The sequence below is a fragment of the Pelophylax lessonae genome (assembly GCF_965119305.1).
Source record: "Pelophylax lessonae genome assembly, chromosome: 6".
NCBI classification, from domain to species: domain Eukaryota; kingdom Metazoa; phylum Chordata; class Amphibia; order Anura; family Ranidae; genus Pelophylax; species Pelophylax lessonae.
The window spans coordinates 272,337,215-272,351,201 of record NC_138773.1 but is presented as its reverse complement, the minus strand read 5'-3'; the positions used below and the strand labels follow the sequence as shown (position 1 = coordinate 272,351,201).

General features: G+C 42.8%; 1 protein-coding gene across 2 annotated transcripts in view; it reads left to right on the top strand.

Moving 5' to 3' along the window:
* UPP2 (uridine phosphorylase 2) overlaps positions 1 to 12,284 on the top strand; it is a 53,222-nt gene extending 40,938 nt beyond the window's left edge. Inside the window, exons 5-7 of one of the 2 annotated variants that reach the window (XM_082262278.1) lie at positions 2,621 to 2,830; positions 7,844 to 7,990; positions 11,842 to 12,284. In XM_082262278.1, coding sequence (XP_082118404.1) covers positions 2,621 to 2,830; positions 7,844 to 7,990; positions 11,842 to 11,984 — 500 coding nt within the window. In that variant the 3' untranslated portion in view covers positions 11,985 to 12,284. The remainder of the gene's footprint in view (positions 1 to 2,620; positions 2,831 to 7,843; positions 7,991 to 11,841) is intronic. The other variant, XM_082262279.1, reaches the window with a different exon arrangement.
* Positions 12,285 to 13,987: the final 1,703 nt, after the last annotated feature.

The following is a 13,987-nucleotide window of genomic DNA, read 5'->3' as shown; positions in this document are numbered from 1 at the left end:
TAAGCTGAAACCAGCAATCGGTACTTTGTAGCATGAGCTGTCTCCTGTAGCAACAATATTCAACTCACGGAAGGTGCAGGAACTCTCTGGATGATTCCATCTTGATGCTTTCACAGGCCTCTGGTACTTCATCTCAGGTCTCCATCCTTTCCTTCATGCTTCCAGGCAGTGTGCAGGCTCTCCCATACAGAGCCCTGAGCACATGGCTAGGCCTCAGGCTTCAGAACTAGCAGCAGCTGTTCTTCACACACCCACCCAGTCTGGGTGGAAAAGACCAAGATCACCTTACTTCGCCCAAATAAATAACTCCCCCCCCCCCCCCCCAGCATGCTCAGCAACCAGTATGATTGGCTGGGAGAAGCATACATATTCATCACTCTGACTCACTGAAATTCTTCACACTAATGCCAAAGGTAACAGTGCCACCTATTGACAAAAGGGAGAAAACACAGCTAAACCAGGCTTAGGAGGAAAATCCAATGATCACAAAGAGTACAAATTAGCCAGGCTAACTACCACCTAGCACAGCTAAATTTATTAGCAACCCAGTTCAGGACAAGGGTGCTACATTTATATCTGACAGGTTTACTACTCAGCTGGTAATTTCAGAGAAAGGCAAACAGAGCAGCTATGCTCACCGCTCCCTTCTGCTGCCTATTCACAGAAGCCTTGGTATTATATGAATGTATTTGCATAATACCAAGGCTTCTGTGAAGGGCAGGGGTGGGCAGAGCAGCTGCAGCGACTTTCCTGTTCATGATGCAGAGCTCAGAAGAATCACTGTTGCTCTCTTGTAACTACAGCGATAACTTTCCTGGGAGTACTATAAAGCTGTCAGATATAAATAGAGCTAAGCCTAGGAAGTGTCATGCACCTTGCTGGACTTGACTCATAGGGTGCCTTGATTTTTTTTACAAATGAGCTGAATTCCTGATATTTGGCTTTAAAGAAGATGTACAGCCAAAGCTTGTTTGGCTATACATCTCCTATGGATCACAGGGGTGCAGTTCGTTCTGCACTCCTGTGACCTTTTTTCAGCAGAGAACGGGCTGAAGTCCGCTGTCTGCTTACATCACAGATGTCGGTCCAGGCACCGTGTCATCACGAGTCTGGATCTGCCAGGGGCCTGGACCGACACCCGGCTCAGCCCAGCGTTCCAATGAGCGAGGAGGGGGCAGAGCAGAGAGCTTCCGATTGAGAGTCAGCAGCTCTTTGCTCAGGGAGCTGTCAGAACTGCGCAATCGGTTGTATTTGATTGCTCGCTTCTCAGTGTAGAGGCGCCAGGGGACAGATGCAGCATCCACCTAGGTAAGTATAAATTGGGGAAAAAAAAGGACACCCCATACTTCTCTTTTTAAACTGGCCATCGGGGTTGAAATCTAGTCAAACTGGCTTGCCTGCTGTAACAAAGCTCTATGCCTGAACACTAGAGAGAATTTATCATAATGGCTGCATCATCCATTAATTTTGTATCATTTTATTACATTAATGCAGATGTGGATATACTGAGGGGAAATTTGCAATTTGATTTAATTAGTTAAAGGTAAACTACCGGATCTGAATTATGAGAGTTGTCATTACTGAATTGTTTTTTAAGGTGCTACTTCCAAGGCCCTCAGTGATTCACTGATCTGGAAGAAAAGCGTACAGCCAATTCAGCTAAAAAGTTTAATTTACCATGCATGCCAGTTCCAGAACTCGCTATGTAGTGGAGAGGATCAGGATGATGAACATGAAACCTGCATCTTTAAAAAGTTAAAGTTGACAATAGTAATAGTTTTACATAGAATTAACACATATCTTTGTATCTGCCTTGGTCCTGGCCTCCTGTAAATCGGTGCACAACAGCATGAGGACTGGCAGTTAGCAATCTGAATCCTAAGTTGTATAAAGTACTCAAAACCCATACTTGAGTAAAAGTACAAGTGCTCGATCAAAAAGTGACTTGAGTAGAAGTGGAAGTGCTCGATCAAAAAGTGACTTGAGTAGAAGTACTAAAGTATTCAACATTTTTTGTACTTAAGTATTGCAAGTAGTTTTTTTTTTACATTTTTCTACTCAAGTATTGAAAGTAAAAGTACCAGTAGTTTTGAAAAAAAATTGCTACTCAAGTACTGAAAGTAAAAGTACCAGTACTGTGTTATGTAGTTATTAAAGAAAGAAGTCAAAAGTTTGAACATCATATTGTTTTTTATTTCAAATGCAGCTTTTATTTATACATACAGTAGCATTTATTTTCGTATGCGCTGATAATACACATGTTTTGAGCTTCATGAAACCTGCCATCTACTGTTCTGGCAGTGGTAATTTTTATAATAGTAATGAGTAACTATGCAGAACAGAAAAAAAATAAATCGGACAAATATTTCCATAGACACACTCCTAAACCTTGTGGACAGCCTTCCCAGAAAAGTTGAAGCTGCAAAGGGTGGGCCAACCTAACATTGAAGCCTACGGACTAAGACTGGGATGTCCTTAAAATTCATGGGTGTGTAAAGGCAGGCATCCCAATACTTTTGGTAATCTAATGTATTTAGTCAACTGCCAGGTTCCTTTGTTAAAATAGCTGTGGTTTACCCATGCCTATACTTAGAAGATGAACAGGTGTGTTTTTTTCCAGGCATTAAACCCGGGACTGTGGTCATCACAGACATTGCTGTAGATGCCTTCTTCAGGCCTCAATTTGAACAAGTCATTTTAGATAAGGTGGTGGTCAGGAACACAGAGCTCCACCAGGAACTGGCAGAAAATCTTCTAAGGTGCAGCAATGAGATCAACGACTTCCCAACAATTATTGGACACACCATGTGCACGTATGACTTTTATGAAGGTATGACGCATCTGTATACAAATATATATATATATATATATTATATATATATATATATATATATATATATATATATATAAATAATAATTTTTTTTTTTTCTGGTTATGAAGCTCATGTGTACTTTGCCCATTTGTGAAAAAAAAAAAATGGATTACATGAAAAAGGAACCCCCGAAACATTAAGTTATAACTTGGGTTCGGCCACATCTGGAGTTTTCCGTCCAGTTCTGCTCACCAGTCCTCAGAAAGAATGTGCTGAAGCTGGAGAGAGTCCAAAGAAGGGCAATTAAATTAATATGGGGATTGAAGGACCTCAATTACGAGGAATGTCTACAAGCACTAAATTTATTCTCGCTTGAGAGGGAACATTGTAGCGATTTACAAATACCTCAATGGTGATCCCAGCATAGGAAAAAACTATTCAGTCTCAGGGGAGTGTAAGAGGACACATGGCTGCACAATGAGATTGGAGCAGAAGCGGTTTACCCTAAAGCTGCGTAGGGGGGTTTTCACTGTCAAGGCCATAAAGAGGTGGAACTCTCTTCCCCAATTGGTGGTGTCAGCGAGGAGTATTGATATTTTCAATAGACTCTTGGACGTGCATCTTAGTGAACCCAATACACAGGGATATGGGAAATGATTATCGACACTGACACACACACCTACACAGGTTGAACTAGATGGACTATTGTCTTTATTCAAACCTTACATACTATGTAACTAGGATAACTGGGGTAGGTAAAGGGACAAGGCAGCAGACACTGTTTGCTTTGAGGGTTTTTTTTTACAATGGGCTTAGCACAGCTAAGAATGAAATATTGCTAACCATGTGGAAACTAGATTACAGCTCCACTTGCTGGCTGAAAAAGAGGACATGAAAGGAACACTATGAAAACACATCAGATCTCAATGGGGAAAAATCTAATGCTGGATATCTATACTGATACAGTATGTACTGGGTAATGTGTTAGGAATGAAAGGATGCCACATCGTTTGTTGGAAATAAAAATTATCAACCTACAGAGGGCTGAACTCCCCAAAAATGATGCAGCAGGCTCGTCCATTTTGCTGAAATTTCATTGCAGCAACTAAAAATGGCACTCAGTAGTTTGTATGGCCCCATGTGTTTGTATACATGCCTGACAACGTGCTCCTAATGAGACGATGGATGGTGTCCTAGGGTATTTCCTCCCAAGTCTGGACCAGGGCATCACCGAGCTCCTACACAAACTAAGGAGCTACCTGGCAGTGTTGGATTGACCGAAACATAAGGTCCCTGAGGTGTTCTATTGGATTTAGGTCAGGCGAGCGTGGGGGCCATTAAATTGTATCAATTCCTTCATTCTCCAGGAACTGGCTGCATACTTTTGCCACATAAGGCCGGGCATTGTCATGCACCAGGAGGAACCCAGGACCCACTGCACCAGCGTAGGGTTTGACAATGGGTCCAAGGATTTCATCCTGATTCCTAATGGCAGTCAGAGCATAAAGTTCTCTAGACCCTTTCACGTCTGTCACATGTGCTCAGGATGAACCTGCTCTCATCTGTGAAAAGCACAGGGCGCCAGTGGCAGATCTGCCAATTCTGGTGTTCAATGGCAAATGCCAATCAAGCTCCACGTTGCTGGGCAGTGAGAACAGAACCAGCTAGAGGACGTCGGGCCCTCAGGCCACCCTCATGAAGTCTTTTTCTTATTGTTTGGTCAGATATTCACACCAGTGGCCTGTTGGAAGTCATTTTGTAGGGCTCTGGCAGTGCTCATCCTGTTCCTCCTTGCACAAAGGAACAGATACCGGTCCCACTGATGGGTTAAGGACCTTCTACGGCCCTGTCCACTGTCTGTCTCCTGAATTCTCCTCCATGCTCTTGAGACTGTGCTGGGAGACACAGCAAACCTTCTGGCAATGGCACGTATTGATGTGCCATCCTGGAGGAGTTGGACTGCCTGTGCAACCTCTATAAGGTACAAGTATCGCCTCATGCTATCAGCAGTGACACTGACCCTAGCCAAATGCAAAACTAGGGAAAAACAGTCAGAAAAAATTATAGGGAAAAAAAATTTCAGCGACCTCCACCTGTAAAACCATTCCTGTTTTGGGGGTATTCTCATTGTTGCCCATCTATTTCATTAACATCAATGCCACTGAAACTGCTTAACAGCCCCCTCTGCTACTTAACTGACCAGATCAATATCCCAGGAGTTTAATTGACTTGATGCTGTACTCTGTTAAAAAAGTGTTCCTTTAGTTTTTTTGAGCAGTGTATTTTAATATGCAATATTTCATATTTACATAGCAATAATATTTATATATTTAATATTTATATATATAATTTTTTTTTTTTTTTTTAAACTTTAGTCCCAATCAAAATGAATAAATATGTACAAAGCCACTGTATAATAACACCCTGTTACTAAATTCCAGCCATCCCTCTACCCTCCCTTCCACAATGTAAAATGAAGTACATAAACTGCCATTTAATGGGGGTAAACCCTGTGTAAACTGTAATCCCACAGATTTGAAATTTACATAGGGCCTATTTGGTTTAGGGTAATTGGGTCAGCAAATAAAGTGCATGCCTGGATAAGAAAAAATACATTCAGTACATCTCTACAATGCATGGAACCTCCCTGTGTTTGTCTCATAAACGACTTAAAGTGGAGTTCCACCCTATTTTTATACTTACCTCCATCTTCTCGCTCCGGGTCACCTGAAAAAGAAATGGATAATCGCATATTTTTTTTTTTTTTACTTACCTCGTAGCGAAGAAAATATACTTACCTTACTTCCTTCTTCCTCCTTCCTCGGCCGCGGCCCGTCGTCACTTCCTGGCTCTGCAATGATTCCTGGGAGCTGGACGTCATAGCTCCCAGGAATCATTGCGCCTGCACCGGCCCCGACGTCAGTTCCGGGTCGCGCGCGTCATCCCCTTCTAAACAGCTTCTGGGCATGCCCAGAAGCTGTGGAGGGGTGACGCGCGCGACCCGGAAGTGACGTCGGGGCCGGCGCAGAGCATCGTGGGACCACAGAAGGCGGAAGAAGACGCCGAAGAGGACGGGCTGGCTTCAAGCTGCCCACATCTGAGATGGCAGCGCTGGACAAGACGTTTGCAAGGTAAGTATTTCGTCTTGCAGGTAAGTGCAACCCGGGACAGATCAGAGGCTAGCCATTGTGGAATGCACTAGCCCTGACTGTCCCGGGGGTATTAAAAAAAAAAAAAAACAAATCCAGGGTGGAACTCCGCTTTAAGCTCAAGAAGGTTTTCCCCCCTTCATGGCCAGGCCATGTTTTGCTATTCTGCAGTGCGCTACTTTAACTGGCAATTGCGTGCTTATGCAACACTGTACACGAATGGAATTGATATAATTTTTTTCCCACACAAATAGAGCTTTCTTTTGGTGATACTTGATCGCCACTGGAGTTTTATTTTTTATTATATAAACAAAAAAGGACCGAAAAAAAAAAATTAAAAAATCCTTTACTTTTTGCTATAAAACCTATCCAATTTAAAAAAAAAAAAAAAATGTATCCCATAAATTTAGGCTAAAATGTATTCTGCTACAGGTCTTTGGTAAAAAAAAAATTCCCAATAAGTGTATATTTATTTGGTTTGTGGGAACGTTATAGCATCTACAAACTATGGTGTGTATATATACTGCAATTTTTATTTGTTTTTTATACTAGTAATGGCGGCGATCAGTGACTTATAGTGGGACTGTGATAGTGCAGTGGGTAATCTGACACTTTGTGAGAACAGTGACACTCATACAGGGATCAGTGCATATAATATACACTATCACTGTACTAATGACACTGGCTGGGAAGGGGTTAAGATCTAGGGGCAATCAAGGTGTAATGTGCTATTTTTACTACAGACCATTTTGTTTTTTTTCTCTTTTTTGTTTCTTTTGCAGGGAAAAGAAACGCAGAGATTGTTCCAGCTGTGCAGAGCTCTGTGTTGTCAACACAGGGCTCTGGGCAGGGATTAGACATAGCCGATCAGCAGGTCCCGGCCAGGATCTGCTGACAAACTCCTGCAAATCGGGGAGTAGGAGGGCGGGGGGCACATGTGTGTGCCCGGATACAGGCAGCGACGTGTGGGTACATATATGGCGGCGGGTTGGCAAGTGGTTAAATATGGTGAAAAATCTAAAATACGGGATGAACCTGCTAGATATCCAATACATCCTAATTTCCTTTTTGCATGGACAACACCGACTCCACTGCATTGAAATCACAATCGGTGCTATCAGCCCTATGCAGAGGGTTTCTTCTGGATTACAGAACACCTCCCCCTTATGGTATAGAAATGAGAAGAGGGGAAGATGTTCTGTAGTCCAAAAAAAAAAAAACAGGCATTTGGATTTTAGTGCAGCAAAGGCAGCTTTTACCAGCTTACTAGATTCCTGGCTAAACTTGTATTTTTCATTACTTGCAGCATTTTAAAGAGATAAAACATGTGCATTTATTGCAGATATGTACTGAAAACATAATAAATGTGTGTGTGTGTGTATATATATATATATATATATATATATATATATATATATATATATATTATTATTATTATTTTTTTTTATTTTTTTATTTTTTTACATAAGCTTTTAAGAATGCAGAAAGCAAGGCTAAAGGGGGGGGGGGGGTGCATACTAAGCAACCATATTTTGCAAGTAGACTCTCATGGCTGAAGGATAGAGGGATCCCCCATCAGGCTCCAGGACAGCAGTGATTACACCCAACCTTGCTTCTCCCAGCAGGAGGAATCTATTATGTGACATTTCTTTTTTTAGGTTCGGAGCCCTTTAATTCACCAGAGTGATCTGTGCATAATTACATTCCATGAAAATGCTCCCTGTTTCAAAGTACACCTTCCTTTTGATTACCTTATGTACTATGTAAAAGTGAAAAACATCTCTTGCTGAGCAAAAATTACTCATATAATGTAAGATAATTGTGTGTTTGTTTGAAGAAATGAAATATGTACACAAGCAGTAAAAGTAATTTATTTCTAAGGTCAGGGGAGATTGGATGGAGCACTGTGTTCATTTTCTAAAGAAGAAAAATGCGAGTATCTGCAGAAGGCATATAGTGCCGGCGTCAGAAACATCGAGATGGAATCTTCAGTCTTTGCTGCAATGTGTCATTTATGTGGGCTTAAAGGTATTTATTAAACCTAATTACAAATTCTAATAAGAGATTGCCAAGGCGCCATTCTTTTATTTTGTATAATTCAGTAAAAACGGAGCTGTTATGCTTTATATGGTATTTATTTTCCAGTTTGATGTTGTTTTTATATTGTAAAATTGCAGGTTGAAAACAGATTCACAGATCTATTAGGACGAAATGGGGACCCAGGCAAGGTAGCAGCTTTGCCTGCCCCCCATCCCACCCCAACCCATCCCTTACACCTCTGTCCAATCAGACCACCATCAGTTTTTAAGTGGATCTCTTAGACCTGCATGGTGCTTCCAATGGGCAGGCGGATGTTAACAGACTTGTATCCGTTTATATCTGTCTACCTCCTAGTCCTAAAAAAAAAAAAAAAAAAAAAATGGAAAATAATTGTTCCATTTTTTATGAACCTAAACAAGACAGAGCAGAGGTAGGATGATGAGGTATACAAATACCTCAGTGTTAATCCCAGTATAGGAAGAAAACTATTCGGGGAGTGAGGACACAATGAGATTGGAGGAGAAGCGGTTTAACGTTTGATTTTCACTGTCAGGGTGAAGGATGTTGAACTCTCTTCCACAATTGGTGGTGTCAGCGGGGAGTATGGATATTTTTAGAAGACCGCTGGCTGTGCATCTTAGTGAACACAACATACAGGGATATGATTATCGACATTGACACCCATACATCTACACAGGTTGAACTGGTGGACTATTGCCTCCATTCAAGATTACCTACTATGAAAATATGACACCATTTACATCTGGCTACTCCTAGAGCCATCACAGTACCGCCATAGTCCACTGTCAAAAGGCTGAATCCTCACAGATACTCTGCTGAACAGAGCATTGAACTGAAATTGTCATAGTCACATCAGACACCAAATGCACCCTCCCTTGTGAAGTAACAGGCAGGTGCACAGCTTTTAAAAATTGTGTTATCTCTCTGGTTTACTGCAAGAGAATGAAGGTTGTAGTTGGGCCCCTGGACACCCACTGGACCCCAAGCAGATGTCTAGGTTGGCTTGTGGTTGATCTGGTTCTGCACAGGTTCCAGGTGCAAAGGGGTTTTGCTTTAGAGTGCTGAAGCCAACGTTCAACACACCCTGAGCTCACAACTGTCCCTCATTTTGTAACCAAACCTTCTGTCCCTCATTCCTCTTCAAGTGAAGAATTGGAGCCTGTTCCTAGAATCACAAAAGGAGGTTCAAATCTCCCAAAAATGAGGGGAAATCCCAGTTTTGGCAATTGTTAACAGAACAATTATCCCCACTGGAAAATCTCTTCACCTCCTATGTCTGAAGAATAATTGTGGATTCCCACTCACATTCTATGTCCCAGTGGCAATGCTTTCCAATGCAAATAGTGAGGTTCATTTTCCCCACTGAGGAAACAGACAACAATAAAAACCTCAACCCAAAGAAATATGGGGGTGAGGTGCAGGACATAGATTCTTATGGAAGAATGCCTAATAGTTTGATTACGACAGCTCTCCACAAAGCGAGGGGAAGACAAATTGCAGGCACCAAACTATTCCCTCAGAGTCCAAAATCCTTTTTGACAATTATATTGTCAATTTAAATTATAACCATTTATACACTTTAAAACTGAAGTTTAGTGATTTAAAAAGAAACAGAATGGGGGGCGGAACCATGAACAAAGTTTCCCATGTGCTGGCGAATCCTCAGTCCTCTGCACCTGGCTACCCCCACAGTGGTGATCTTCTGGTGCAGTGTGGATTATATGAGCAATACTATTTCCGCCCAAGTGGTCCATTCACAGATGATGTGCTGTTCTTTCCCACAATGAAAAGCGCTCTGTGGTTGATTTACTAAAGGCAAACACTGTGCAGTTGCACTCATTTTCCTTAGTAAATGTAATGTGGTAAAGAATTCCCAATCAGGTGCAAGGAAAATAAAAAGCATTTTTGCTTGCATATGATTGAATGATCAAAATCAACAGAGCTTTACCGCATATCTGGGGAAAATGAGTGCAACTGCACTAGCAAGTCTATTTGCAATTAGTAAATCGATTAATATTAATAGAGGGCAGGCAGATGTATGAAAGATCCACCTCCTGTAATTTGGAATGCTTTGCATTATGGGAAACGATAGTACAGCTTTTCTGAATAGAGCACTGTGGCAGAAAGAGTAGGCATAGTCAGTCAGGGTGGGACAAGTACCTGTCAGAGGTTCAGTCAGGGCCGGGACAAGGTGTGGGCAGGAGGGGCAGGTGCCCTGGGTGTAATGGTTTATTGCAGGGATGGGTGCACTAGATGGGCAACAGGTGCACTAGATGGGCAACAATGAGACGACAACTAAAACGGCCTACTTTTTTCTGACTGTTTTTCACTAGTTTTGCATTTGGCTAGGGTCAGTGTCACTACTGGTAGCATGAGGCAATACCTGGACCCTATAGAGGTTGCACAGGCAGTCCAAATTCTCCAGGATGGCACGTCAATATGTGCCATTGCCAGAAAGTTTTCTATGTCTCCCAGTACAGTCTCAAGAGCATGGAGGAGATTCCAGGAGACAGTTACTCCAGGAGAGTTGGACAGGGCTGTAGAAGAACCTTAACCCATCAACAGGACTGGTATCTGCTCCCTTTTTGCAGGGAGGAACAGGATGAGCACTGCCAGAGCTCTACAAAATGACCTCCAGCAGGCCACTGGTGAGAATGTCTCTGACAAAATGATCAGAAACAGACTTCATGAGGGTGGCCTGAGGGCCGGATTTCCTCTAGTGGGCCCTGTGCTCACTGCCCAGCACCGTGGAGCTTGATTGGCATTTTCCATTGAACACCAGATATGGCAGGTCCACCACTGGTGCCCTGTTCTTTTCACTGATGAGCGCAGGTTCACCCTGAGCACATGTGACAAACATGAAAAGGTCAGCATGACCGGTTTGGTGGTGGTCAGAGATGGTCTGGGGAGACATATCCATGGGGGGGACATACAGACCTCTACAGGCTAGACAATGGCACTCTGTCTACCATTAGGTATTGGGATGAAATTCTTGGACCCATTGTCAGACCCTACACTTGTGCAATGGGTTCTGGGTTCCTCCTGGTGCACAACAATGCCCAGGCTCATGTAGCGAGAGTATGTAGCCAGTTCCTGGAGGATGTAGGAATTGATACCATTGAATGGCAATCATGCTCGCCTGAACTGAATCCATTAGAACCCCTTTGGGATATTATGTTTTGGTCCATCTGACGTTGCCAGGTTGTACCTCAGTCTGTTTAGGAGCTCAGTGATGCCCTGGTCCATATCTGGGAGGAGAAACCCCAAGACACCATCAGTCGTCTCATTAGGAGCATGCCCCGACATTGTTAGGCATGCATACAAGCCCGTGGAGCCCAGAAAAAACTGAGTACCATTTTGAGTTGCTGCAATGAAATTTCAGCAAAATGGACTAGCCTGCTGCATCATTATTTCACTTTGATTTTGGGTTTGTCTTTGAATTCAGCCCTCTGTAGGTTGATCATTTTTCATTTCCATCAGACAATGTGCCATCCTTTTCATTCCTAACACATTACCCAGTCCAAATCAGTAGAGATATCCAGTATGAGATGTTTCCTATTGAGAGCTGATGTGTTTTCAAACTGTTCCTTTAACTTTTTTTGAGCAGTGTATAGCGCTGCATAAATTGTCGGCGCTATATAAATAAAATAAATACCTTTTTAAACAATTCATCCACAAGATTTTGTTATTTTAACTGAAACCATGTTTCCTTTTAGGCTTGGATTGCATAGCTTTCATAACAGATTACTGTTAAAAAGAATTTGCTCAGAATATGCATTTGAAGCGTTCACGGTGCTTTATCGTCTCCTCTTTTTCAGCCGCAGTGGTCTGTGTGACTCTACTTGACAGACTACAAGGAGATCAGATCACGGAGAGTCATGCTGTTCTAGCTGAGTACCAGAGGCGACCTCAGAAGCTGATTGCAAAGTTCATCAAGAAGCAGCTAAACTTGTGCACATAGCTCCAGCTGTGCCTGATTCTAGACTATGCTGCTATCTGGGGCTCAACAGATATACTATACCTATGATGGGTTTAATTTATATGTACTGTACATATTCTGAAAGATAATGTGTATTTCACAGTTCATTTCCTCCAGTGATTGGCAGGTGAAATCTAGAGCTAGTAAGCCTTAAGCCAGCAAAGTATAGGTACGGTTGTGCAGCTAAACCAGAATTCACTTACCGCCGGTGATGATCATGAAGTTTAAACTTAGTTTATTATTTGGTAAAAACTTCTCTGTCTATTAACAGCCCCAGTTTAAAAAAAAAAAAAAAAATTGCCCCAGATTTTGGGCTTTAACCACTTTACCACCGGAGTATTTTGCTGTCTTACGTCCAGGCCACTTTTTGCGATTCGGCGCTGTGCGACTTTAACTGACAATTGCGCGGTCGTGCGACGCCGTACCCAAACGAAATTTACGTCCTTTTTTTCCCACAAACAGAGCTTTCTTTTGGTGGTATTTGATCACCTGTGCGATTTTAACTTTTTGCGCTATAATCAAAAAAAGAGCGTTTATTTTGAAAAAATAATATTTTTCACATTATTTTTATATGAAATTCCCCCCCCCCCAAAAAAATTTAAAAATCAAAATTTTTTGAAATTTTTGGCCAATTTGTTTTCTGCTACCTATGTTTGGTAAAAAAAATCACAATAAGCGTATTTTGATTGGTTTGCGCAAAAGTTATTGCGTTTACTAACTAAGGGAAAGATTTCTGTCATTTTTTGTTTTTTTAACGCGTAATGGCGGCGATCTGCGATTTTATGTATGTATTTTTTTTTTTTTTTTGCGGGACTGCGACATTGCGGCGGACAGATCGGACCCTTGACTGACATTTTTGACACTTTTGGGGGTACCAGTGACATTACTGCAGTAATCAGTGCTATATATATGCACTGTTACTGTAAAAATGACACTGGCAGGGAAGGGGTTAATTTTATTGGAGAGGGGTTAATGTATGCCTGGTGCTTACTAACGTGTGGGGGGGGGGGTGACTGAGTGACATAAGGACAGATCGGATGTTCAGCTATGCTGAACATTGCGATCTGTCACTCCCTGTCACTGAGGAGATCCGCCTGCTCTGTTTACACAAGCATGCGGATCTCCAAACTAGATTCCCCGACGATCGGGGAAGAGCGGCGGCGATCGCCGCCGCTCCTCCCCTGGTCCGACTCCCGCTGGAGCGAGCCTCCGGCGGTGCGCGCGTGCCACCCACAAGGGGCGGAGTCCAGCGACGTAGGTCTACGACGCTGGACGATAACGAGCCGCATTGCTGCAGTAGCAGCAATGTGAGCGGAGGTAAAGAGGTTAAGCCAGGTTCACACATATGCGAATTGGATGTGGGTTTCCCTGCATCCAATTCGAAAGACAGGAGAGTATGACTGGTTCTCAATGGAGCCAGTTCACACAGCTCCAGGGCGGCCGCAGTCCACATTGAAAAAGGGTCCTGTGCATCTTCTAGTCCGATTCAGGTGTGAATTCAGGCAAAAATTCGGACCAGATTCACACCTGAATCTGTGAACAGGGACGCACAGGACTCCATGCATGCTGTGAACCGCGGCTGCAGCATATGTGAACGGATCCTCAAAGAGGTTCTTTAGTCTCCAGAAAAATCAATAAAAGTCAGCAGCTACAAATGCTGTAGCTGCTGACTTTTAATATAAGGACACTTACCTGTCAAGGAATCCAGCGCCATGCTCACCCAAGCCGATTTCTCCGCTGGTCTCCAGGGCCCTGGTGTCGCGTTGGCATGTTTAGTATAGGTAGCCAGCTGTGTCTCCTTGCAGCTTCACGGCCGTACCCACTGCGTATGTTCGAGTTACACTGGGGTGTGTGAATAGTCCCAAAGGCCTATGAGGTGTCCCAACAGGTCTCGGGCAGGAAGGGTAAGGGGTCAATTTCTGGTGGAATTGTCTAGGTGATTCCAGTGGGAGCAGGTATCTATCAAAACTAGGTACCTGCTCTCC